At 36.8% G+C, this 27,921-nt stretch overlaps 1 protein-coding gene across 1 annotated transcript in view; it reads left to right on the forward strand.

Annotated features, from left to right (window-relative positions):
* Window positions 1-8,969: 8,969 nt before the first annotated feature.
* MCMDC2 (minichromosome maintenance domain containing 2) overlaps window positions 8,970-27,921 on the forward strand; it is a 38,840-nt gene continuing 19,888 nt past the window's right edge. The window contains exons 1-8 of the mRNA XM_059042604.2: window positions 8,970-9,094; window positions 9,172-9,231; window positions 11,219-11,414; window positions 12,025-12,147; window positions 12,267-12,371; window positions 16,626-16,751; window positions 18,727-18,964; window positions 24,969-25,174. Of these exons, the coding sequence (XP_058898587.2) occupies window positions 11,318-11,414; window positions 12,025-12,147; window positions 12,267-12,371; window positions 16,626-16,751; window positions 18,727-18,964; window positions 24,969-25,174 (895 nt within the window). The 5' untranslated portion in view covers window positions 8,970-9,094; window positions 9,172-9,231; window positions 11,219-11,317. The remainder of the gene's footprint in view (window positions 9,095-9,171; window positions 9,232-11,218; window positions 11,415-12,024; window positions 12,148-12,266; window positions 12,372-16,625; window positions 16,752-18,726; window positions 18,965-24,968; window positions 25,175-27,921) is intronic.

Raw genomic sequence — 27,921 nt, forward strand, 5'->3', positions numbered from 1 at the left:
ATTAGAGAGCAGAGATTTCCACTCAATTTAGTTAAATCTTTGTGGGGAAGTCAACAATGAGTTGTCAATATTCAAATGTTTTTATGTTTTATTAGTTAACTCTTGGAATCCAGAAGGCTTATATACAGTAAAACAGACCCACTCAAGGTCAAATTTGACCTCAGTGTGTTGGAGTTTTGGTTCTTTCCAGGTAGTAGTTTATATAGCCTTGCTGTGTTGAATTTTTCTCTTATGCCTCAATGACAGCTTACTTTGTTAATGATTCATTGATGCTGCACACCGACACTCCTGTAATTTACTTCAGTAAGATAGCCCCTAGTGATGTGCTTCAGTTAGATATCAGAAGCAAAGCTATGTGTTTGTCAAAACTCTTATGTAAAGTCATAAGAGTGCTGTGCACTTGAGTGCTGTGCACTTTGCTGTATGTACAGCAAATTAAACCTCAAAGAAAAATATTAAAAGGGAAAATAAAGTCAGTTACATGTAAGACAAAAAAGTTAAATCATAATCCTGTCATCTTAAGTATTGTAGCCATTGTGCCACGTGACAGAGAAGAGAATCAGGAATTCGGTTCAAAGGAAAAGTTAAAGTGGGGAAGAGGTGGAAATAGCATAACCCAAGCAATGCAAGTACACAAGAATGCATGACAGGGACTTCTGTTTTCCAGCTTCACATGGAAGGAGCTTAGAAGTTGCCAGGTAAAAAAAGCTGAACAAACATCAACAACCTTTCTTGGGTACAGATGACAGCGGACGACATAGGACAGACTGCTGCCCCCAAGACTGGAGAGACCGACGGGCAAATACAGGGATCTGTGGCTTTACTGGAACAGAGGCAGCCACCACAGGAGCCAGTGCAGGGGTAGGAAGACCTGAGCTGTATTGACAAATTGCTGGGGGCTAAGTGTGCAACTTTGAGACTTCAGAAGTACAGGAATACCTAGTCACAGGGATCCCCACAATTTTATGAGATTTACCTCCTGGTGCTCAACCAACTTCTCACAAATACTAAAGAAAAATTCCTTTGTGCTTCCAGCAGGAGGAGGGAAAATGAACCATTTTCAAATATGCCAGAGCACTGTGTTCTTAACAAGGCCTGCCCTCAGGAGAAACTAGTTAATCAGAACCTGACTGGCAGGGTTTTATCAGAGCCTAACTGAGGTGGGGGAAAGGAAATACCCAACTCCAGTTCATTCCAGCCATCCTAACCCACCTAATACAGGGTGGTTGGGGGGCAGCGGGTGGGGGGGAGAAGAGGAAAACTGAGAAAGACACTCAGTTTGTGGGACAACTACTAAAAGATGTAATATACATGTAATGAGAATACCAGAAGGAGAGAGAGAGAAGACAGAAGAAATATTTGAAACGATAATGACAGAATTTCTGCAAATTAATGTCAGACACCAAACCACAGATCCAGGAAACTCAGAGAACACCAAGCAGGATAAATTCAAAGACAACAAAACAAAACTATAGCTAGGCATATATTCTCAAACTACAGAAAATCAGAGACAAAAAATCCTGAAAGAGGCCAGAGGAAACAAAGATGTGAATTACATCTGATTTCTCAGAAACCGTGCAAGCAAGAAGAGAGTGGACTGAAATACTTACAGTGTTGAGAGAGAGAGAAAAAAAAACCCACCAACTTGGTGAAGGAGAAATAAAAACTTCCTCAAACAAAAATTGAGGTAATTTGTTGCCAGTAGACCTGCCTTCCAAAAGAGTTTAAAAGAAGTTCTTTAGAGAGAAGGAAAATAATATAATTCAGAAACTCAGATCTACATAAAGAAAGAAAGAAGGAATCCAAAAAGAAATGTGAAGGTAACATAAAAACTTATTTTATCTTATTCTTAATTGATCTAAGAGATAACAAATAATAATGTATTTGATTATGTATGCTTACATATATATCATATAAATATGCTTGCTTATGCTTTTACATAAGTAAAACAAATGACCATGATACAAGGAATGAGGAGGAGGAAATAAGATTATTTTGTTATTATAAGGTTTTCACACTAAGGTACTTCACTATACTATGAAGCAGTGTCGTCTGAAAGTGGGCCTTGATTAGTTGTAAATGTATATTTACAGTCTAGGACAATCAATTTTAAAAAGGAGAAAAGTTAACTGACAGCTAAGAAAGGAGAGAAAATGGAATGAATTAAAATCACAAAAGGCAGAAAAAGAAGAGAAGACAAAAATAGGAATGAGTAAAAAGGCAACAAATGGAAAGCAGTAACAAATATGGTAGATATTAATCCAACTATGTCAATAATCACTCTGAACATAAGTGGTCTAAATGCACCAATAAAAAGACAGATTTTTCAGAGTGGATCAAAAAACAAGCCCCAACGACATGTCTGTAAGAAATCCACTTTAAAAATAAAGACACATACGGATTAAAAGTAAATGGATGGAGAAAATATATAGCATGCTTATACTAATCAAAAGAAAGGAGGAGTAACTATATTGATTTCAGACAGTAGACTTCAGAGAAAGGATGGTTATCAGGAATGAAGAAGGACATTAGGGACTTCCCTGGTGGTCCAATGGTTAAGACTCTGCACTCCCAATTCAGGGGGCCCAGGTTCAATCCCTGGTCAGGGAACTAGATCCCGCATGCCACAGCAAAGATCCCGCATGCCACGACGAAGATCCCACATGTTGCAACTAAGACCTGGCACAGACAGATAAAACAAACATGATGATAAAGGAGTCAATTCTCCAAGACATAACAATCCTTAATATGTATGCACCTAACAACAGGGTATATAAGCTACATTAGGCGTGCTTCAACAGCTGTCTCTCAGAAATGGACAGATCCAGCAGGCAGAAAATCAGCGAGGACATAGTTGAACTCAACAACACCCATCAATCAACTGGATAGAAGTGACTTCTGTGGACTGCTTCATCCAAAAATAGGAGATAACACATTCTTCTCAAGTTCACATGGAACACTCACCAAGATAGATCAAATTCTGGGCCATAGAAAACGTAGTTTACCAAATTAAAAAGTGTAGAAATCATATAATGTCTGCTCTAAAACCACAATGGAATTAAACTAGAAATCAATAACAAAAAATAACTGGAAAGTCCCAGTTATATACATGAAGATTAAACAACATACTTAAAAATAATACATGGATCAAAGAAGAAATATCAAGAGAAATTTTTAAATGCTTTGAACTAAATGAAAATAAAATCAAAATATCAAAATTTGTGGATACAAAGAAAGTAGTGCCAAAAAAAAGTAGTGCTTAGAGGGAGATTTATAGCATTGAATGCATATATTAGGAAGAAAGATCTAAAATCAATAATCTAAGTTTCTACTTTAGGAAGCTAGAAAAAGAAGGGAAGGCAGAGGGAACTCTCTGTAACTTTTACTCAGTTTTGCTGTGAACCTAAAAACTGCTCTAAAAAAATTAAAAGAAAAAAGCTGAGAGCAAGTGCTGTGTAGCTGCTGAAAAAGAAAAAATGGGAGAGGGGATGAGAATGGAAAGGGAAAGGACTTTGATTGGCATAAAACAGTCCTCTTCCACACCACCACCCCCAAGTTAAAAAATTAAAATGAACCTATCACTTATGAAGTATTCATCTTTACGAATCTGCCTAACAAATGCCCTATATGAGTGTACCTAAAAATAAATGTTGCTTCTTGCATAAGTTACTAGTTTTACACATGGGATATCTACTTTAAAATTTCAACCTATTGGGGAGCTTCTAATTCTCAACCTGCCACTGAAAATTTGTGATGTTCAGTGATATTCTGTAATAATAAAATGCTGAGTATTTACAGCAGTGTATCAATAAGTTTTGGTTAATCAGTTAACCATGACAATTCATTTCCATGCCAAAGTAATAATGGAGTTTTAAATCAAGTCCAGTAGAATCTTCTAATAGGTTTTTATGTTTTTAATAATACTTTAAAATATGTTAGACATAAGAAAAGCACTTAAAATTTTAAGTATTCAGTCCACTACTGCACATTACAAACTCTCTGAAAATGATAGATATCTAGAATCAAAATTTCAATGCTTATTTGACTGGTAGGGGAGAAAAGAGAAGACTCCTCAGGGTTTCCAAAGAGGACTGGAAAGGCTGCTTTCCTTATTAAAAACAGATTGGCGGGACTTCCCTTGTGGAGCAGTGGTTAAGAACCTGCCTGCCAATGCAGGGGACACGGGTTCCCCTGCAAAACTTTAAACTATATATGAATACCTTTTTGAAGAACTGATTCTACCATAAAACACAAGATCCATCAGCTGACCATAGCCTAGTTCTTCTCATCTAAAATATCAATAGTGTTCATGACGACAGAATTGTAGTACAAGACAGTTTTAACAGCCCTTTGCTGTCGCAAATTGATTTCTAGTTCAGCAAAATATTTTCCTCACCTCGTCACTCATATAGATTATATTCCCCCCAGAGAAACAAATTCTGTGGTGTTTTGTCAACCCTGTTAAATACTGAAGGGGTGGCTTCAATTACTTTTCCATGGCATGTGGTCCAGCCTTCCACCTCCCGTTGCCCCACCCCCATGCATAACTGTACCAAGTAATACAGGGGAAGACTCAGCACAAGTTTTGGTGTTTTGCTAACAGCTTTATTGATATTTAATTCACATACCTTAGAATTAACCCATTTGAAGTGTCAAATCCACTGGCTTTTGGTTTCTTCAGAGTTGTGCAACTATCACCACAATCAATTTTGAACGTTTTCATCACCTTGAAAAGAAACCCTGTGTGGGTGGATTAACAAAATGTGGTATATACATAAAATGGAATATTATTCAGCCTTTAAGAGGAAGTTCTGACGTGCTATGACATGGATGAACCTTGAAAACCTTTTGTCAAGTGAAATAAGCCAGTCACAAAGGACAAGTACTATATGATGCCACTTCCATGAGGTACCTAGAGTAGTCAAATCCATAGAGACAGAACATAGTATGCTGGTTGTCGGGGGAGGTGGGAGAGTGGGGAGTCGGGAAATGGGGAGTTACTGTTTAACGGGACCGAGTTTGCATTTGGGAAGATGAAAAAGTTCTGGAGGTGGATCGTGGTGAGGTTTCACAATGTGAATGTACTTAACTTCGCTGAACTGTACACTTAAAAATCGTTAAAGAGGTAAGTTTTTTTTAAATTATTTTTTCTTGTATTTATTTATTTATTTTTGGCTGCGTTGGGTCTTCATTGCTGTATGCAGGCTTTCTCTAGTTGGGTCAAGTGGGGGCTACTCTTCGTTGCGGTGCGTGGGCGCGGCTTCTCTTGTTGCGGAGCATGGGCTCTAGGCACGCAGGCTCAGTAGTTGTGGCTTGCAGGCTCTAGAGAGCAGACTCAGTAGTTTTGGCCCTCGGGCCTAGCTGCTCCATGGCATGTGGGATCTTCCCAGACCAGGGGTCGAACTCATGTCCCCTGCATTGGCAGGTGGATTCTTAACCTAAAGTGCTAAGTTTTATGTATATTACCACAATTTAAAACAAAAAGCAAAAAACCCATACCCAATAGCAGTCACTCTCCACCCCTTAAGCCCCAGGCAACCACTAATTTATTATTTTCTCTCTCAGGTTTGTCTATTTGGGACATTGCACATAAGCGGAATCACACAATATTTGGCCTTTCCTATCTAGCTAAATCTTTTGCTTTGCATAGTATTTCCAAGGGTCATCCATGTTGTAGCACATTATTAGGACCTCATTCCTTTTTATGGCCCAATAACATTACATTGTATGGATATACCACATTTTATTTACCCATTTATCAGTTGTTTCCACTTTTTGGCTATTATAATACTATAAACATCAATACTATAAAAATTCACATATAAGTTCTTGTGTCAACGTATGTTTTATATTCCCTCTCATATTATCTATGTATAATATGTAATATGTGACATGCAATTAATTGTTGGGTCATATGAAGAACTCTGGTTCTTTATCAGGGAAAGTATTCCAAATTGTCTCCACCGTTTTGCATTCCCACCGGGAGAGTTTTTAGTAAGTTTTTTAAACAAACAGGGACACCCTTGGCCTGCGATAACAACGAAAACCGAGGGTCTCTATCTTTCGCTCTGTCCTTTGCCCCTCAGGGAGGAAGCACGAGCGACTCTATTAAAAGAGGGTGGAGGGCGTGTCAGGGTAGTTGCCTTGGTGACCGGAAGGGGCGGTCCCGGCAGGCTCCGCGCCGCCAACGGCCGGGAGGTGCGCGCATGCGGGCGTGGGCCTGCTGGTTCCCGGGCTCGGGCTTGAGGTGGCGCGCGACGGGCGAAGCTCGGTGGGTGCAAGAGTCGCGGGGGGCGGGTCACACACTGCTGGGCTGGGGTCCGCAGTGCTGGAGGTTGCTTCTGAGGGTGGGACAGGCCCTGTAGCCCAGGGTGTGAGGCCAGATTCGCTTTCCATCCACTTTGGTTGTGAGGTGGTTTCCTGCTTCCGCGGCCCTCAGAGAAGACACGCCCCGCGTCTGTTTCAAGGGAACCAACACTTGGGTTCTTTAGGCTGTGGGAAGACCTGTAGAATTTTATCCCTGTTCGCTTATTGGGTGCTTTTCCAAAGGCGTCCATGTCTTTTCCTCTACTTTCCCATACCTTGGAAATGCATCCCCTCCGAGGACGACGCCCGCTTTACCCAGGTGATGCCCAGAGCAGCGTTCTCTCTAGCCTTTTTTAAGTTCCTGAACGCCAGGCCCTGGTTTATGTCGCCCTAGTGCTTCTGTCTATCTGGATGTCCCAGGAGCCCGTCAGAGTCAGCATATTTCAAAGGAGCTTTACCTTATTATTTCCCTCCTCTTCTCCTGGCTTCCATATTTCCATTAGAGCGGCATCATCCACCCACCCTCATAGACCGGATACCATGCCCAGGGTGAAATCTTAAAAAAAAAAAATGTCTGGAATCCATCCCCTCCATTCCATTTCACCTCTAATGCCCTTGATTGGGGCATCCATCTCCCAGAACTATTTTCGATACTTGCGAGACTGATTATTGACGCTTCTTCCTCTATGCCAACCCACTTTCCGCACTGGCGGCAAGTACTGATTTACAAAATAAAAATCTGACCATATTACTCACTTTTTAAAAACTTTGATGGTTTCCCTTTGTCTGTATAATTATCGTGGACTTCAAAATCTTTCAATCTGGTTGAGCTCCACCCAGCCATTTCCTTTTTAGCAGCCTCCCTTCATTCGGCCCCTGAAACCTTATGTTCTCATGAAGCACAGATGTAACGTTCTGAACACAGCACACACTTTAAGATCGTTGAACTTAGGGCCACAGAGAAATGAACTGCGAAGTTTCTCTCCTCACTCCCTCCCGCCGTGCGTCCCTCCACCCCCCGCCATATAATAGGGAGAAGGACAGTCTCGATTACTTTTCTTTGGAAAGTGACCTGAACTCCAAGGAGCAGGGCTATGGATTCAACAGTGTAGGTCTGAAAATTAGGGGAAAGGTGTATTACCGCTATCCTTGGAAAACTTTCTCTTCCTCTCTTCCCCTCTCCTTCAATTAGTGACATCTTACCTATCAAATGTCACCTTTAAAGTAGAATTTATCACTTCATGTCTATGTCCCCACTGTATTAGATCAAAATGTCCTAAAACAATAGAAAATATTATGACCCCTACACGAGGATGACCCCAAATTTTGTTAGCTATTTCGTTTATGTTGTTCCTTCTTTGCTCTCTAGTACATTAATATTTCTTTAATAGCACATAAATTGTACAGAATTATAATTTTTTATATATCTATTTTCCCCTCACTGTACTCTCTGAACAGTAGGGACCATCTTTTACTGATCTTTGTATGCCCAGTGCCTAGGACATTCTGATATCCAATAAATAGTAAATGCCCAATAAATACTCGATAATGCATAAACGTGATAGTCATTATTTCTGACTTCTCTAAATTGGCAGCCATTGAAGGCAGGATTCAGTCTTAATCATTTTATCCCTAGACCTGAATACAATGTTTGGCATATATTGTTTCATATTGGTGTTTGCTGTCTTTAAATGAATTTTATGTATTCCACTCTCATTACTATGGTTTAATGTTTTATGTTGGTCACTGATAGAAAATTTAAAGCCAGAAGAGGCCTTATCATCTAATACAACCCCTTAATTTCCTACAGATGAACCAAGAGAGGTTGGGTGATTTACCCGTAGCAATTAGCAAATGCTGGATCTAGATCCAGGTTTTCAGACTCGTTAGGCTAGCTATACTTTGTTACTTATATTGAATTTGTGAAACAGCTTTTACCACTTTCATTTTTTTAAACAATGCCTGCAAGGGGACCTCATTATCCAATATTAGTTTCAACAAGCATTTTTTGGTATACCTACTCTGTAAAGAGACATTTGAGACTCCTGTTCTTAAATTTGAAATCTTATGGAGACTCTCATAACCTAGTGTTGATAAAAATATCATTTGGCAAGAGAAACTAGTTTTGTTTCCCTTTGAGTAGGATTTTTTTTTTTCTGCACTGCACAGCTTACCAGATCTCAGTTCCCAGACCAGGGATTGAACCCAGGCCATGGCAGTGAAAGCCCGGAATCGTAACCACTAGGACACCAGGGAACTCCCAGGAATGTTTTAAGTTGGAAATTTTACCTCATTTTATTTCACTCTCAATTTTACATTTAATAGTTCAAATAGTTTTATTATAGATCCTTAAATGTAACTTTTATTTTATTTCTAGGTGTTCTTGTCTGTTCTATGAATTTCACTCTCTGTAGTCTTCACCAGCAAATGTGGTTTAATCACTCAGTAAAAGAGAAGAGTCATTAACTAGGAGAAAATGTCAAATCTAAAAATGAAAGAGGCAGCCCTTATCTATCTTGACAGAAGTGGAGGCCTCCAAAAGTTCATAGACAATTGCAAATCCTACAGTGGTATGTTCAGCAAAGTTGACTTTATTTTAGAAACTTTAAAGTCCTACGTATCACTGTCCTCATTTTTATATTTGTGTATTTTTACAGATTCAAAACAAAGTTATGCTGTCTATCGATTCAGTATTTTAATAAATCCCTCTGATATTATTGAGTTGGATGCTGAACTTGGAAATCATATTTTACACCAGCCTTTAAAAGCTGCTCAAGTTTTTCAATCAGTAAGTTAAAGAAAGAAATAATTTTATGCCACATGGAATTTTTGCTAACTTCTTTGTTTTTTTGTTTGAAATCACAGGTCTGTTTTATTGCTGTTAAGACTCTCTCATTAATTGGACAATTACAGACTGAAGCTCAAGTAAGTTTTAGTTAAATTTAACAAAGAAAACTAAGGTACAATACTTTCAAGATACCTTGTAAATAGATATTTTTATATTCATATATATTTTTGTTTAAACATATTTTCAGAGTTTGATTATCTTACATACACATCTTTACTTCCTGTTTTATCACTTATAACATTAAACATTTTTATAATAAAACATTTCAAACATACCCCCAAATGAAGAGACTAATACAGTGAACCTCCATATATCTATCACGCAGATTTAATAGTTTGCAATACTTTGCCATATTGGCATCGTCACTTGTTTTCTGAAATGTTTTAAAGCAAATCTTTAAAATACATTCTGTATTGCACCCCTATGTACTTCGGTATGTATCAACCTCTAAAAATTGCGGACATTTTTGTTATATAACCACAATGCCATTATTACCATTTACAAAAAAAATTAATAATTCCTTGGTATCATCTAATATCCAGTCCATATTGAAATTTACCCAATCGGGGTCTCAAGACTGTCTCACAGTTGATGTGTTCAAGTCAGGACTAAAGCAAGGTACACACATTATAACTGGCTCTTACATCTCTCTAAGTCTCTTTTAATCTAGAGCCATTTCCTCTCCCTCCCTTTTTATGCCATTGAATTTCTGAAGAAACTAATTAATTGTCCTGTAAAATGTCTCATCTGGACTTGTCTGATTATGTTCTTGTAGTATTTAACTTATACCCCTAGACAGCAAATTTCTGGAAAAAAAAGTTGGAGCTAAAGACTTGCTTAGATTCAAATTCAACTTATTTTGATGAGACTATATCAGTGTCATGTGTTTCATACTGCCCTACGTTAGGAGAACTATCCTATTTGTTATCCCACTTTTAGCAATGCCACAGTTGATCAGTGGGTACAGATGATGTCAGTCTGATCCCTCCAATATACAGTCTCCCATCAACTGTCACCTAATGGTTTTTGCAGCTCTTGATAGTCACTGCCTATATTCCATTATTTCATTAGGAGTTTCAAAATTGTGATTTTCCTAATTTTAGCAAACTTTCTATATTTATTAGCTGAAACTATCCTGTAAGAGAGGTTTTTCCTCTCATCAACTATTTGGTTACCCTACAATACAATTTGTACAGGAAAAGCAGAAGAAATGTTTGATTCTTTCCATTTATAAATTTTTAGAGTGATGAGTTGAAATATAGCAGCCTCCAATGATGACCAATATTTTTTGTTTGTTTTTCCTTTTTTAAATTATAAGGAATTACATGAATTTTTAAATATATCTGATAGGTTTCAATGAATCTTTGTCATTCTTTTTGATGCCTATATTATCTAACTTTGGTCATTGGGAGCTCCTTAAAGTTTGTTCTTATGTCCTCTTGACACATTTCATTAGTTTTTAAGCCCCCCTGCTTTCTGTCACAAGGAGATGCACAAGGAGGTCCATCTGGTGTATGTTCTACCCCATGGAATCAGCCATTTCCCCTAAGGAGCTCTGGTTCCTTTTCGTGAGAAATTATATTTAGAGATCTGGGCACTAGAAGTGTATGTTGCTATTGAGTTGTCATTGTTTTATAAATAAGTCTTTTCAGTGAATATAGCGAGAAAATGTGTATTTTTAAAGAAAAATGAATTGATAATGATATTTTCAATTAAGATGTCAGATCATAAGCGGGGCACAGGCTCCGGACGCACAGGCTCAGCGGCCATGGCCTACGGGCCCAGCCGCTCCGCTGCATGTCGGATCCTCCCGGACCGGGGCACGAACCCGCATCCCCTGCATTGGCAGGCGGACTCTCAACCACTGCGCCACCAGGGAAGCCCCAGGATTTTGTATCTTTAATTTTATATTTAAATCACTTTTCTCTTAATGCTCAAAAGATTGTTTCCTAATACTACTAACAAATTATCTTTGATTTAACCTACAAATATACTTACTATATTGTAATGCAAGTCCAGCTGGATCTGCAATTTTTATTAATACTATTTTTGTGTTCTTATTAGATTAATATACTGCTGAAGTTAACACATTTACCTCCTCTGCCAAGTTATAGTCTTGATCTTTGTGAGTTTCCGCTTGATTATACATCTCAAAGATTTTATATGATGCAAGGAATTGTGATTGCAATGACAACTGTCACCAAGTATACACAAGGTGCAAGATTTCTTTGTTCAGATGAAGCATGCCCTCTTTCAAAAGGTAAATATTAAAATGTAAAACCAAAACAATTTATTGTTTAATCTTAAATCATGTTTACAATTAGTTAAAAAACATTCACAGCATAGAAAGAATGGAGTAAAATTAGGTGTCTCCTAATGTTTACAAGTCTACTTTGCATAATCTTGAAATTTGTTCTTTCTTCCACACCTCTCCCCTATAATTTAACAGATGCTCTTGTGTTGCTGAAGTACTTGTTTTTCTCACACGCTGTTTCATGACTGTTCATCCTGTTCCCTCTCCATGTAATGTCCTCTCTCAACCCTTTGGCTTAACTTCCAGGACATCCTTTCCATTCATCCCCGCCTCTTATTGGGTTCGATGCCTCTCCTCTCTTCTCTCTGAACACTTTGTATATGAATACTGCAGACTGAAATTATCTGTTTCTTATTGCCACTATTGAAATTGTGCGCTTAAGTATCCATATCACCAGTGCCTGGCAAGAAATAGCCATGCAATAAATGTTAATTGAACTGCTATGAACCCACATGCAAAACTGATTTAATTGTATGTTGAATTAGATTCATTTTAAAGGATTGAAAATGGAAAGCTAAATCTGAAGGCAAATTTAGCTTAACTCTGTTTTTTTCAGGATTTCAGTATATAAGAGTGCATGTACCGGGTGCTACAGAGTCTGCAACAGTAAGAAATGACTTTTTGTGTAATCTATGTTCATCTTCACTTCAAGAAGACAGAAAATTTAGAGTACTTGGTGGTAAAAATGCATTTATATTTTACAATTACAGTTTTTAAAATAATGTCTGATATTTTAATGTGGAAATTAAATTGAATATATATTCTAATAACTGATTCTTTTTTACTCTTTGCCTTAAGATAAACAGATAGTTGAAATAATTACCACAAAGGCACTTCATGCTTTTCAAGGATATTCTAATAACCAGCCGTTTAGGTTTCAATCTCTCACAATCTTCCTCAGAGGTAAGTAAGTTCTGTTTGCACTAAAATATATAAACTATATAATTGACTTGTTTATGCTTATATATTATAAATGGTACTTCAAAAGCTTGAAAATAATAGGTCTTCTCTTTCTTGAGTATTTTCCAGAGTCATATTTAGCTAATGTAGTAATTATTCACTCAGTCATACAACATTCACTTAAGATATTAGCACCTGCTATGTCTCAAGCACTATGCTAAGTCTCAGGGTCACAATTATTTACAGTAATAATCTTCCATTATTGTATGTATATGTCTTATATAAATATTGGAGTTATTGTTTTAAAATATAAGCTTCAGGAGGGTAGGGATTTAGGTTTTTTACTGCACATAGTAAAAACTCAATAAATATTTGTTAAATAAATGAATGAGCATCGACATATGATTAACTGTTGAGAACTGCATGTGTAAAGACCTGTGAGTAGACAGATTCTGTCATAAAGGAGGAAATCATGATCAGTATCAATCACTCAGGGAAGAGTGAGTCATTGTTGAGAAGCCAGAACTGTGAAAATGAGGATGGGGTTCAATCTCTTTTCTTGGGCTAAAACTGGAAGAATTAAACTTTTCATAAAGAGAGATCTTGAATGTCAACCATGTGTAGGAAACTCAAGGGTTAGAAAGCAGAGACTCAAACAAGAAGTCTTTTCACCATAGCCTGGCAAGGACAAGGCAGGCATGTAAGCCCAGATAGGTAATTTTTAATATCAATTACTATGTGCCAGGCACTTTTACATATATTAACTCATTTAATCACAGCAACTCTTTCAAGTAGGTTCTATTGTTATCTCCATTTTACAATGTGGAAATGGACACACAGAGAAGTTAAGTAACTTTTGCAAGGTTACACAGCTAGTATATGGCACAGCCATGATTCAAACTCAGGCATTCTAGCTTCAAAGTTGATGATTTTAACTACTTAATTCTATTATATACAAACCATACATTACAATATAGAGATATAATTGACTATCCAACTTATATTTTAGTAGAAAACCCTTTCTTCAAATAAACTCTTAATAGAACCCAAGTACATTTTTAAAAGTTAAATTAATAAACGCAGGCCTTTGGGGGTTTTCAGGAGAGATACCCAGCCTTCCCAGCCTCCTAGCCTTCCTCTTGACCCTTTCTTGACTTCAGGACACATCCACCAAACTGTAAGATTCCAAGGAACAGTTGAAAAATGATTTGCTTTAATTTTCTCCTTGTAATTCATACTGTATCCTTCAGGGTTTTTTTGGGGGGTGGGGCAGGGGGAATGTTTGTTTATTTGGTTCGGGGTTTTTATTTTCTCAAATCTTGGGGCTGATTCTTCCCATCTAGTCTACAGGGTATATCAATATGCTCTCCAGATCTAAAAGAGAGAGAGAAACAGAGAGGAGGAAAAAAATGGAGATCAGTGTTTAATCACAGAGGGAAGTTAATCCTTGCTCCTCCTTGTAAGCCTTTCTTTCACAGTTTTACAGCCATCCAAGTTCTAACTGTATAATGGAGGATCAAGATTTTTAGTGTATGTTTTTTAGAATAAATTTTGAACTTGTGCAAAAGTTTTGCTCCGTCTGTAGAGGTGAGAGAGGAACCTAGTACAGGGTCTTTCGGGTAGACTTTATTTATTTTGATTCAAAAGAGTTTATTTGTATTACAAATGGGTAAATTTTCATTGACGGTATTTGTTTTCCTTTTTTTAAAATTAATTTTTATTGGAGCATAGTTGCTTTACAATGTTGTGTTAGTTTCTACTGTACAGCAAAATGAATCAGCTATACATATACATGTATCCCCTCTTTTTTGGATTTCCTTCCCATTTAGGTCACCACAGTGCATTAAGTAGAGTTCCCTGTGCTGGGTAGACTTTAGACATGAGCAGACCCAGATGGGAATTTCAGTTCTGCTACTTAACTACTTAGCCTGGTGCAAATCACTTAACCTCTCAGTTTCTTCATATATAAAATGGGGATAACAATATCTGTCTTAAACTTTACAATTAGATAATGTGTATTAAAGTGACTTGCCTATATTATAGACTGTGAATAATACTTTTAAAAATGATTTTCTTCCCAAATAAAATTATTATTTATAAGGTCATTTTTATTAACATCTCTTGTCATTTAATGGAAAGATGTTTCATTTTAAACACAATGATCTTGTTTTGCCTTTTGACTATTATAGGAGAGTATCTAGTTGCTATGTCACATGCTTCTTGAAGTTAGTTTATCATCACCTATAAATATCAAAATTTATCAGCAATAAAATTTTCTCAATTTACATTATTAATGCCACTCAATATGCATAGTATACTAAACAAAAGTAACTACTTAGCAACTAACTGAACTACTAAATTGTTGCTGGTTTTATTTTTTTTAATTTTTTATTTTATATTGGAGTATAGTTGATTAACAATGTTGTGATAGTTGCAGGTGTACAGCAAAGTGATTCTGCTATACATACAAATGTATCTATTCTTTTCAAATTCTTTTCCCGTTTAGGTTGTTACATAATATTAAGCAGAGTTCCCTGTGTTATACAGTAGGTCCTTGTTGGTTATCCATTTTAAATATAGCAGTCTGTACATGTCAATCCCACACTCCCTAACTATCCCTTCTCCCCCCACTTCCCCCCTGGTAGCCATAAGTTCATTCTCTAAGTCTGTGAGTCTGTTTCTGTTCTGTAAATAAATTCATTAGTATCATTTCTTTTTAGATTCCACATATAAGCAATATCATACGATAGTTCTCTTTCTCTGTCAGACTTACTTCATTCAGTATGACAATCTCTAGGTCCATCCATGTTGTTGCAAATGACATTATTTTACTCTTTTTAATGGCTGAGTAATATTCCATTGTATATATGTACCACATCTTCTTCATCCATTCCTCTGTTGATGGACATTTAGGTTGCTTCCCTGTCTTGGCTATTGTAAACAGTGCTGCAATGAACATTGGAGTGCATGCATCCTTTTGGACCATGTTTCTCTCTAGATATATGCCCAGGAGTGGGATTGCAGGATCATATGGTAGTCCTATTATTAGTTTTTTAGGGAAGCTCCATACTGTTCTCCATAGTGGTTGTATCAATTTACATTCCCACCAGCAGTGTAGGAGGGTTCCCTTCTCCACACCCTCTCCAGCATTTGTTGTTTGTGGATTTTTTTGATGATAGGCACTCAGACTGGTGTGAGGTGGTATCTCATTGTAGTTTTGATTTGCATTTCTCTAATAATTAGCAGTGTTGAACATCTTTTCATGTGCTTCTTGGCCATCTGTATGTCTTCTTTGAAGAAATGTCTGTACATTTTTTGATTGACTTGTTTGTTTTGATGACATTAAGCTGCATGAGCTGTTTGTAAATTTTGGAGACTAATCCCTTGTCAGTCACATCATTTGCAAATATTTTCTCCCATTCTGTGGGTTGTCTTTTCATTTTGTTTATGGTTTCCTTTGCTGTGCAAAAGCTTTTGAGTTTAATTAAGTCCCATTTGTTTATTTTTGTTTTTATTTCCATTACTCTGGGAGATGGATCAAAAAAGATATTGCTGTGATTTATGCCAGAGAGTGTTCTGCCTTTGTTCTCCTCTAAGAGTTTTATAGTGTCCAGTCTCATATTTAGGTCTTTAGTCCGTTCTGAGTTTATTTTTATGTATGGTGTTAAAGAATGTTCTAATTTCATTTATGTGTATGTAGCTGTCCAGTTTTCCCAGCATCATTTACTGAAGAGACTGTCTTTCCTCCATTGTATAGTCTTATCTCCTTTGTCATAGATTAATTGACCATAGGTGCATGGGTTTATTTCTGGGCTTTCTATCCTATTCCATTGATCTATATTTCTATTTTTGTGCCAGTACCATACTGTTTTGATGACTAGAGCTTTGCAATATAGTCTGAAATCAGGGAGCCTGATTCCCCCAGCTCTGCTTTTCTTTCTCAAGATTGCTTTGGCTATTTGGGGTCTTCTGTGTCTCCATACAAATTTTAAGATTTTTTGTTCTAGTTCTGTGAAAAATGCCACTGGTAATTTTATAGGGATTGCATTGAATATGTAGATTGCCTTGGGTAGTATAGTCACTTTGACAGTATTGATATTAGTGCCACTCAATATGTGTATTATACTAAACAAAAGTAAATACTTAGCAACTAATTAAACTACTAAATTGTTACTGGTTTTAGATCTTTGAACCATATGATCATGTAAAAGTTTCGTTTAGTAAATAGTTATTTTCTTTTGTGTTTAACAATTTTAGATGAATTAGTGAATGAAATGAATATAGGAAATGAGTATAAGATTATTGGAATTCCAACCTGTGTGAAAACATCACAAACTGCTCTCTGTATAGAGGCAAATAGTATCACTTTTTTCAATCCAAAAGGTAAGAAAAATGTTAGTATCATATATTAACAAATATTTAAATTTAAATCCATTTGTTCAGGAAATAAGTATTGGTTGCCTATGTGCTGGGCACTCTTCAAAGCACTAGGGTTACGGGTTACAGTAATGATGAGGACAGTCAGGGTTCCTACTCTTTTTTTTTTTTTTTTTTTTTGGTGCCAGGCGGGCCTCTCACTGTTGTGGCCTCTCCCGTTGTGGAGCACAGGCTCCAGACGCACAGGCTCAGTGGCCATGGCTCACGGGCCCAGCTGCTCCGCGGCATGTGGGATCTTCCCGGACCAGGGCACGAACCCGTGTCCCCTGCATTGGCAGGCGGATTCTCAACCACTGCGCCACCAGGGAAGCCCAGGGTTCCTACTCTTCAATCATATGATAGACAGTCAGTAAATCTGTAAACTAATTAATAAGACAATTTCAGATAATAAATGCTGCAAAGGAAATAAAGCAAGATAATGTGAAACCTTGCCCACAGGAAGGACTCCTTTCTTTTGGCTAAACCTTATTTAGAGTTTTTAAAAAAATAATTACCAACAAGAAAAATGTTTTAAGATGCCAAGAGTTAGAGGTTAGTTTAAAGGTTTTTCTATCCAGCCCTTTGTTTTCTAGCTAAGTAACTGTTGTGGTCTGAGAAAAAGATCCCAATAAAATGGCATCCTTTTCCTCAGCTGAGTTTTGAACCAATTGAGAAATAAGACAAAAGAGAAAGGCAGTTGGGGGCCAAAATATCACCCTTATTACTGATAATTTCCTTGCAACCTAATTAAGAATTAAGTAAACAAAAGTGGAGAGCAGACCTACTCTTAACTTGGCACACAAATATCTAAATATAGGACAGGCTAGTTAAATCTTAAATAATGAAGTTAGATTTTTTTTTCTATTCCCTAGATAACCATCTGCAATAACAGAGGTCCAAGTTGAATTGAAATGCAATGGATTCTAGATACCTCTGCTTATTTTGAAAAGAAAGCTTTATTTATTTATTTATTGGCTGTGATGTGTGGTTTGTGGGGATCTTAGTTCCCCGACCTGGATCGGGCCCATGCCCCCTGCATTGGAAGCACAGAGTCCTAACCACTGGACCACCAGGGAATTCCTGAGAAAAACTTCTTAAAAGAATAAAAATATTGAAGAAAGAAACTAGTAATGAACAATAGGCATTTTAAAGATATTTAAAATATTTTCTGCTGTGAAGTGCTTTAAGATTTACTGATTTGGTGGCAGAACATGACATATATGTAGGTGAAGTGTGCTTTCTCCTGCTGAACTCCAGAATTAGGCAGATTTAACCACCCAAATGTGGCAAGAGCTACACTAATGTATGCCTCCCTTAGTCCATGGGCATCGATGAGTAGAAGAAATCATTGCCCTGTGATGACAGCCCAAGAGGAAGGAGAAGGGGACTGGGTTACATGTGCGTAGCTGTTTCTCCCAAACTGACCAACTGGATTAAATCACTCATCTCTTTCAGGAGTTGGACAGAATAAGGTAGTGGAGATGGTCTAGAATGTTACAGTATATGTTGAAGTAGTAGAGTATAAATCTCTCCTTTTAACAGCAATAATCAAATATTTCCCATTCTGCTTTTTAGACCTCACTAAAGGTGATAATATTTCAAACATAGATATGTAGAAGCAAACACTGCAGTACAAGAGCCCCATGATCTGGCTTTGCTCACATAGGTCTTAAAAGGAAAAAAATGAGAGATTTGCTTGCAACCCACAGCCAGTCTATGTGGGCACAAAGAGTGACTGCTTCTTCTTACTGCATTCCTTGGGATAGACATGAGAGACCAGAGTGACCTCCAATCATAATTTAATGTCATTGTAATAATTTGAATGTGGCATCATTAAAAGAACTGTAATTTGATAATATTTTAGATAAATGGAATTAGATATCTATATCATTTTCTTGTTTTAAAAAACTCTTATTAACATATATGTAATATTTACTTTCAGTTCCTTCAGGAATTAGCGACAATTTCAGGTGTCTCCTCTCTTTGACTTCCAGCTCGTACTGGAAGTTTACAGCAATACTTGCCAATATCTTTGCATCACAAATTGTTCCTCCTGGGACTTACAATTTGCTCAAGCTCTGTTTGTTGATGAGTCTAGTACAGACAAGTGACCGTAACAAGGAACTGGAAGATTTCCTGGATCTTTTAATTATAACAAGTGATATTCTACTCGTAGACAGGTAAAATATATGACATTATGAATTGGTCACAGATTTGCATACATCTTTTCCATGCGCATTATTACAAGACAACTATTTGGAATTTATCTGAGCAGTATAAATATTTAAATAAACTTATCAATGAAGTTCAAAACTTTTTAAAACATGAATTGAGAAATGGGATATTTGCTTTCAACATTTTGAGAATCTAACCACTCAAAGTTTCAACTTGTTTCCCCACTTAGACCTTTTTAAATAAATGGTTCCTTTGCAGGCTTCCTTTTCCCCCATTCCCTAGATCAGTGTTCTGCTTTTGTACTTTGTTTTCACTTCAAAATAATCTCCCCGCTAGAGCTAATAAGCTGTTTTCTTCTTTTTCTTCAAGATTCCATGCAATAATATTGATTCACTGCGCCCAAATAAGGCTGTTAAAAGTGCCAAAATGAATGTTTTGGGGGTGTCACTCTAACCTTGGAGTAAGCCTCTACTCAGCATATTGGGGCTCCCCACTAGCAAGTACCCTTTTTAAAAAGTTACTTAAATGTTCAAAAAGCTAGGAATAAGCTTCATATATTAAAATCATGTATGCAAGTATAAAGCAAAAACAAATTTATAGAATGAATTTTAAATTAAAAAAATAAAATTCAAATTAGCTCTAACTTAATTGGACAGATGATGTTTTGCTAAAATTAAAATTAAATCACAATGTAAATATAGTGCTAACTGCTACAGATTGCACCAATTTAATCTTACACTAATGAGTATGAGAATATTTGTTTCCTAACAGCCTCACCAACACTGGGTATTATCAAACTTTAAAATTTTGCTATTTGATGGATGGAAAGTAGTATTTTATTTTAATTTGCATTTCTTTAACTAGAAGTTTTAGCATCATTTAGAATTTGTTAAACACTTTTTATTATTTTTCTATGAATTCCTTGACCATTGTCCATTTTTTAAATTGTTTATTTCTTACTGATTTGTGATACCTCTTGTAAATTAAAGTCTTTGTCTCTCTTTCTGATTGTCATTAACCTTTTCCTGTGGTATTTGGGGCTGTATGAGAGATTTGGTGTTTTGTTTTGTTTTTTAGGTAAAATTTACATAAATAAAGTGAAGTAATCAGATCTTAGGTATACAATTCGATAAGTCTTGACATATGCATACATTCCTATAGCCATCACCTCAATAAGATATGGAACATTTCCATTTTCCTTTACCTTGGAAAGGTCCTTCATTCTCTCTTACAATTAGTTCCTATCTCCATGGGTGATTTCTGTCACCATAGGTTAATCTTCCTGTTCTTGACCTTCGCATAACTAAGATCATACAGTGCACACTCTTTTGGGTCTAGCCTCTTTTGCTTTACATGTTTTTGAGATTAGCCCTGTTGTGTGTATCAGAAGTTCACTGTTTTTATTGATGAGTAATGTTCCATTATATGAATATACCAGAATTTGTTTATCTGTTCTCCTAGTGATGGACATTTGGGTTTTGCATGGTTTTTTTAAAAAATTATTAAAGCAAAGTCCTAGGACAGGACATGGCACACAGAAGATGATCAATTGCTATTTCATGAATAAATCAATGAATGGATTTGTGGGGGTTTTTTGGCTGAGTTTTGGATCTTCATTGCTGTGCGTGGGCTCTCTAGTTGCAGCGAGTGGGGGCTACTCTTAGTTGCGGGGTGCATGCTTCTCATTGTGGTGGCCTCTTGTTGCAGAGCATGGGCTCCAGTAGTTGTGCCCGTGGGCTCAGTAGTTGTGGCTTGCAGGCTCAGTAGTTGTGGCACACGGGCTTAGTTGCTCCAAGGCATGTGGGATCTTCCTGGACCAGGGCTTGAACCCATGTCCCCTGCATTGGCAGGAGGATTCTTAACCACTGTGCCACCAGGGAAGCCCTGGGTTTTGCATGTTTTGACTATATAAGTAAGGCTGCTATAAACATCTCTTGTACAAGTCTTTTTGTAGATTTAGGTTTTCATTATCTTGAATAAATACCTAGGAGTGGAATTATTGTGTCATAAGGTAGGTTTATATAACTTTATAAGAAACTGCCAAACAGTTTTTTAAAGTGGTTGTACAATTTTACATTCCTAACAATGAGTTAAGGTTCCAGTTGTTTCTATCCTCACCAACATCCAGTGTGGTCAGTCTTTCTCAATTTAGCCATTCTAGTGCATGTGAAATGGTGCCTCATTATGGTTCTAAGTTGCATTTCCCCGATGACTACTGGTTCAAGCTCTTTTTCATGTGCTTATTAGCTACTAATGTATCTCCTTTTCTGAAGTGTCAAGTCCTTTGCTCACTTTTAAATGGGGCTCTTCCAGATGCACATCCATTATCACATATGTATCATGAAATTTTTCTCCCAGTCTAAAGCTTGAGGTTTTTTTTTCTTAAAGATACCTTTGATGAGCAGACCTTTTAGTTTAGGTTATTATTTTCTTTTACGTTTAGTGTTTTCTGGGTTCCATTTAAGAAATCTTTGTCTACCTCAAGATCATGAAGATATTCTTTTATGTTTTCTTCTAGAAGTATTTGTTTTTACATTAGGTCTGTTTTCTATTACAAGTCAATTTTTGTATGTGATACAAGGTAGCAGCCAAGATTAATATTTTTCCTATGCATTTATCTAATTTTTCCATACCATTTGTTTAAAAGACTTTCCTTTCCCCATTGAATTGCTTTGCTACCAATGTTGAAAATTAGTTGAACTGGTTATAAACAGTGGTTATAAACTGGTTATAAACAATTTTAGGTGTAAAATTGAACTGGGTATATATCTATTTAAATGTTCTTTTCTGTTATTTTGGCCTTTATGTCTATAATTATGCCTCACATTCTTGATTATCGTAGCTCTATATTAAGTTTTGAATCAGGTAGTGCAACTTTATTCTTCATTTTTAAGATTTGTTTGCACTATTGTAGGTCGTTTACATTTTCTTATAAAGTTTAGAATCTATATGTTAATACCAAACTCCATCCCCATCACCCCAAAATAGCCTTTAAGGATTTTGATGGAACTGCATTTAACTTATAAATCAATTTGGGAAGAATTTACATCTTAACAATATTGAGTCTTCCAATCTGTGAATATGGTATATATCTTCATTTATTTAAATCTTAATTTCTTTCAGCAAAGTTTTATAAAGGTCATACACATAATTTAAGTTGATGTCTAAGTATTTGGTATTTTTGATGCTATTAAAAATGGTAGTGTTTTATGAATTTTATTTTTCAAATATTTGCTGTGAGTATATAGAGATACAATTGAGTTTTGTATTTGGATCTTTTACTCTGTGACCTTGTATCAGTAGTTCAAAAAATACCTCAGCTGATTCCAATGATTAGCCAAGTTTGAGGCCCGTTGTTCTATATAACTAGGTTCTCAGACTGACTGCGTGTTAGAATAATCTGTGATAATATTTTTAAAAAATTTATGACTGTGGCTCACCCCTAGAGATTCTTTTTTTTCTGTGGTACACGGGCCTCTCACTGTTGTGGCCTCTCCTGTTGCGGAGCACGGGCTCTAGACGCGCAGGCTCAGTGGCCATGGCTCACGGGCCTAGCAGCTCCAAGGCATGTGGGATCTTCCCGGACCAGGGCACAAACCCGTGTCCCCTGCATCAGCAGGCGGACTCTCAACCACTGTGCCACCAGGGAAGCCCACCCCTAGAGATTCTTTTTTTTTTTTTTTTTTTTTGCAGTACGCGGGCCTCTCACTGTTGTGGCCCCTCCCATTGCAGAGCACAGGCTCCGGACACGCAGGCTCAGCGGCCATGGCTCACGGGCCCAGCCGCTCCGCGGCATGTGGGATCCTCCCGGACCGGGGCACGAACCCGCGTCCCCCGCATCGGCAGGCGGACTCTCAACCACTGCGCCACCAGGGAAGCCCCTAGAGATTCTAATTTACATCGTTTGGGGTGGGGCTTGGCACTAGAATTTTTTTAAAACCCCAGGCAATTTTTTTTTGTTAAAGTATAATTGACATGCAATATCATGTTCGTATACATCATAGTGATTCAATATTTATATACATTTCAAATGGTCACCACAATAAGTCTAGTTACCATCTGTCACCATACAAAGTTATTACAATATTATTGACCATATTCTCTATGCTGTACCTTATATCCTCGTGACATTTATTTTATAACTAGAAGTTGGTACCTCTTAATCCCTTTTACTTATTTCACTTTCCCAATCCCCCTCCCCTCTGGCAACATGTTTGTTTTCTATATCTATTCTGTCTTGTTTTGTTTGTTCTTTTTTTTTTTTTAGATTCCACATATAAGTGAAATCATATAATAATTATCTTTCTCTATCTGACTTACTTTACTTAGCATAATACCCTCTAGGCCCATCCATGTTGTCACAAATGTCAAGATTTCATACTTTTTATTGCTGAATAATATTCCATTATATATATACCACATCTTCTTTATCAATTCATCTATTCATAGACACTTAGCTTGTTTCTGTATCTTGACTATTGTAAATAATGCTGCAATGAACATAGGGGAGCATATATCTTTTCTAATTAGTGTTTTTGTTTTCTTTGGATTAATACCCAGAATTGGGATTGCTGGATCATATGGTAACTCTATTTTTAGTTTTTTGAGGAACCTCCTTACTGTTTTCCACAGTGGCTGCAATAATTTACATTCCCACCAACAGTGCATAAGGAGTCCCTTTTCTCCACATTCTTGCCAACGCTTGGGTTGTTTTTTTATCTTTTTGATAACAGCCATTCTGACAAGTGTGATGTGATATCTCATCATGGTTTTGATTTGCATTCCCCCGATGAGTAGTGATTTGACCATCTTTTCATGTGCCTGTTTGTTCCCCAGGTGATTTTAATGTGACCTAGGGTTGAGAACCACTGCTCTATAGGCTTGCAAATTTTCTTTCTAAATCTTACTCACCCATTTTATATATCTTCAAATTAGCATCTAAATTCTTTGGAATGACACATACACTAGACATTTTATAGCATCTACCTATCCACATTTAAGAGATACTGCTTCACCCTCTTTGTACCGTATCTCTGCTCATCATAGTAGATTGCACCAGCAAGCTATGATTTCTGTGGCAAGGATTTAAAAGCTAAGATAATCATATTCCTTTCTTATAATTTAAATTTGAGAAATGAAGAGGTTGAGGCAATTGGCAAAGAGATTAGAAAGCAAAAGGTTGTATCAAGAGTTATCTTGATACATAGGTAGCAGGGGTAGTCCTGATGAACTATTGGCAAGCCTAAATGCAAAAATTTTGAATAAACGAAAGAAAGCAATTCATAAAAAAAGGAAATCCCCATTCACATGTCATTTCTCTATAGCTTTCTCTGACTTCCATCCAGGAGGAAATAATGATCTTTTATGGATGTCCTCATGACATTATTTTAGTACTTATCACATCGTGTTTTAGTTTTTTGTTTACATCTCTCTAGGCTGTGAGCTTTCCAGGTTAAGGACCAAATCTCATATATATATATTGTTAATAACCTGAGACAATACATAGAAAAGACAAATTCTTTTTTTAAAAAAAATTAATTAACTTATTTTTTGCTGCATTGAAACTTTGTTGCTGCATGTGGGCTTTCTCTAGCTGCAGCGAGGGCTACTCTTCGTTGTGGTGTGCAGGCTTCTCATTGCGGTGGCTTCTCTTGTTGCAGAGCACAGGCTCTAGGTGTGTGGGCTTCAGTAGTTGTAGCATGCGGGCTCAGTACTTGTGGCTCACAGACTCTAGAGCACAGGATCAGTAGTTGTGGCACATGGGCTTAGTTGCTTCACGGCATGTGGGATCCTCCTGGACCAGGACTCGAACCTGTGTTTCCTGCATTGGCAGGTGGATCCTTAACCACTGCACCACTAGGGAAGTCCTACATATATGTTTTTATCCATAACACTAGTGCTCAATAGACATTGAATCAAATTAAATCTAATTGTATAGCTATTATACATTATGACTTCTGAAAATCAAATATTAAATAATAGTAATGAATAATTTATTTTTTCCCTTAGGCTTTTGAATTTTAGTATAAACCTTGTGCCCCGTGGTATACGTCATCCAGTCTCTACTGAAATTTTTCCTACTCTATCCAGGAATAAGTATGGAACTGGAGCAGTTAGCATTCAAGGTGGCAGTGCTTTGCTAGCTAAAGGTGGTATCTGCTTTATAGGAGACTTGGCTTCACACAAAAAAGATAAACTTGAACAGCTTCAATCAGGTAAACAGTATTTTTTCAAATTAATTTTCACCTGTTTAACTTATAGTCTCATCAGTGTCAAGGGGTTACTTAACAATTAAGATTGTATTGTACACGTTTTAGGAATAGAGAAATTATATTAAATGACATTTCTCACTTTACCTCTATAAATAAAAACAGAGGACTTTAATGTGCAAATGCATTGTTTTAGGCTTTGCTCTCAGTTGTGCTAATACATGAGTTTGTATTAGGCCAGATTTATTTCCTTTTCTTGTCTTATTGCATTAGCTAGGACTTCCAATATGATATTGAAAAACAGTGGTGAGAAGGAATATCCTGATCTTGTCTTGCTCCTGATCTTAATAGGAACGTTTCCCGTTTCTCACCATTGAGTATGATGTTAGCTGCAGTTTTTTTGTAGAAGTTCTCCTGCAAGTTGAAGGAATTCCCCTCTATTCTTAATCTACTAAGAGTTTTTTAATAATGAATTGGTGCTGAATTTTATCAAATGCTTTTTCTACACCTACTGATATGATAATGTGATTTTTCTTCTGTAGCCTGTTGATATTATGGATTACATTAATTGATTTTCAAATGTTGAACCAGCTTTGCATACCTAACATAAACCCTACCTGTCTGTGGTGTATAATTCTTTTTATACATTGTTGGACTTGATTTGCTACTATTTTGTTGAGGATTTATGCCTGTATATTCACAAGAGATATTGGTCTGTAGTTTTCTTATAATATCTTTTGTCTGGTTTTAGTATTAGGATAATGCTGCTTGGGCCAGATTTATAACTAACAAGGATATGGACAGATAATTATCAGGCCAAGAGAAGTTAGGGCCTTACACTCCTGGCATACCAGCAAGAATGTGCAGCAACACTCAGGTCACATAGCATATTGCCTCTCCCTACAAGAGAATGCAGAAATAGACCCACACTAGTATGCTTACTTGATTTTTGACCACAGCATCAAAGCAAGAAAATGGACAAAGGAAAGTTTTTTCAACAAATGATGGTGGACCATCTGGCTATATATATGGAAAAAATTAATATTGGCTTATACCTCACAACTGTATACAATAATTAATTAAAGATGGATCATAAATCTAAATGTAAAAACTAAAATTATAAAGCTACTAGAAGAAAACATGGGAAATCTTCATGACCTTAGGGTAGGCAAAGATTTTTTAGACAAAACCCAGAAAGCAATAAACAGAAAATAATTGATGAATTGGACTTCATCAAAACTAAAAAGTTATACACATCAAAAAGGATATTTAAAAAGTGAATAGGCAAGCAAAGAAAAAGAAAATAATTGCAATACATATATTTGACATAGGACATACACCTAGAACATAGAAACAATTCTAACAAGTCAGTAATTTGAAAAACAAAGAACCAAACAGCCTACAGAATGGGAGAAAATATTTGCAAAGGATGTGACTGACAAAGCTTAATCTCCAAAATATACAAACAGATCACACAACTCAACAACAAAAAAACAAACAATCCAATCAAAAAATGGGCTGAAGACCTAAATAGACATTTCTCCAAAGAAGACATACAGATGGTCAACAGGCACATGGAAAGATGCTTAACGTCACTAATTATTAGAGAAATGCAAATCAAAACTACAATGAGATACCACCTCACACCAGTCAGAATGACCATCATTAAAAAATCTACAAATAACAAATTCTGGAGAGGGTGTGGAAAAAAGGAAACCCTCCTACAGAGTTGGTGGGAATGTAAGTTGGTGCAGCCACTATGGAAAACAGTATGGAGGTTCCTCAAAAAACTAAAAATAGAGTTGCCATATGATCCAGCAATCCCACTCCTGGGCGTATATCCAGACAAAATTATAATTCAAAAAGATATTTGTGCTCCTATGTTCATAGCAGCACTGTTCACAATAGCTAAGACATAGAAAGAGCCTAAATGTCCCTTGACGGATGAATGGATAAAGAAGATGTACTTTGTCAATACTACTCAGCCATAAAAAAGAATGAAATAATGCCATTTGCAGCAACATGGATGGACCTAGAGATTATCATACTAAGGGAAGTAAGGCAGACAGAGAAAGACATATCATATGATATCACTTATATGTGGAATCTAAAGTATGATACAAATGAACTTACCTACAAAACAGAAACAGACTCATAGAGATAAACCATAATGGAAAAGAATATAAAAAAGAATGTATATTTATATGTATATTTCTGTACAGCAGAAATTAATACAACATTGTAAATCAAACATTCTTCAACTTAAAAACACATACACACAAAGGACCCAGCAAAAAAATGGTCAAAAGACTTAGATAGTGACTTCACAAAGGAATGTATACAAAATGACAAATAAGTGCATGAAAGAGTGCTTATTGGGGAAATGAAAATAAAAACCACAATGAGATACCAATACTTACACATACTAGCAAGTGCTGCTTCATGGTGGGGGAACAAGTATAGCTCCCCCTAGAAGAGCCTGGCACTTGGTTAAAACTCTACTGTCACCATCTTCAAATTTTTAATGATTTTAGGGCTTCCCTGGTGGCTCAATGGTTAAGAATCCACCTGCCAATGCAGGGGACACGGGTTCAAGCCCTGGTCCAGGAAGATCCCACATGCCACATAGCAACAAAGCCCATGCGTCACAACTACTGAGCCTGAGCCTGCGCTCTAAAGCCCATGAGCCACAACTGCTGAAGCCCGCGCGCCTAGAGCCTGTGCTCTGCAACAAGAGAAGCCACCACCATGAG

The sequence above is a fragment of the Kogia breviceps genome, chromosome 17, assembly GCF_026419965.1.
Source record: "Kogia breviceps isolate mKogBre1 chromosome 17, mKogBre1 haplotype 1, whole genome shotgun sequence".
NCBI lineage: Eukaryota > Metazoa > Chordata > Mammalia > Artiodactyla > Physeteridae > Kogia > Kogia breviceps.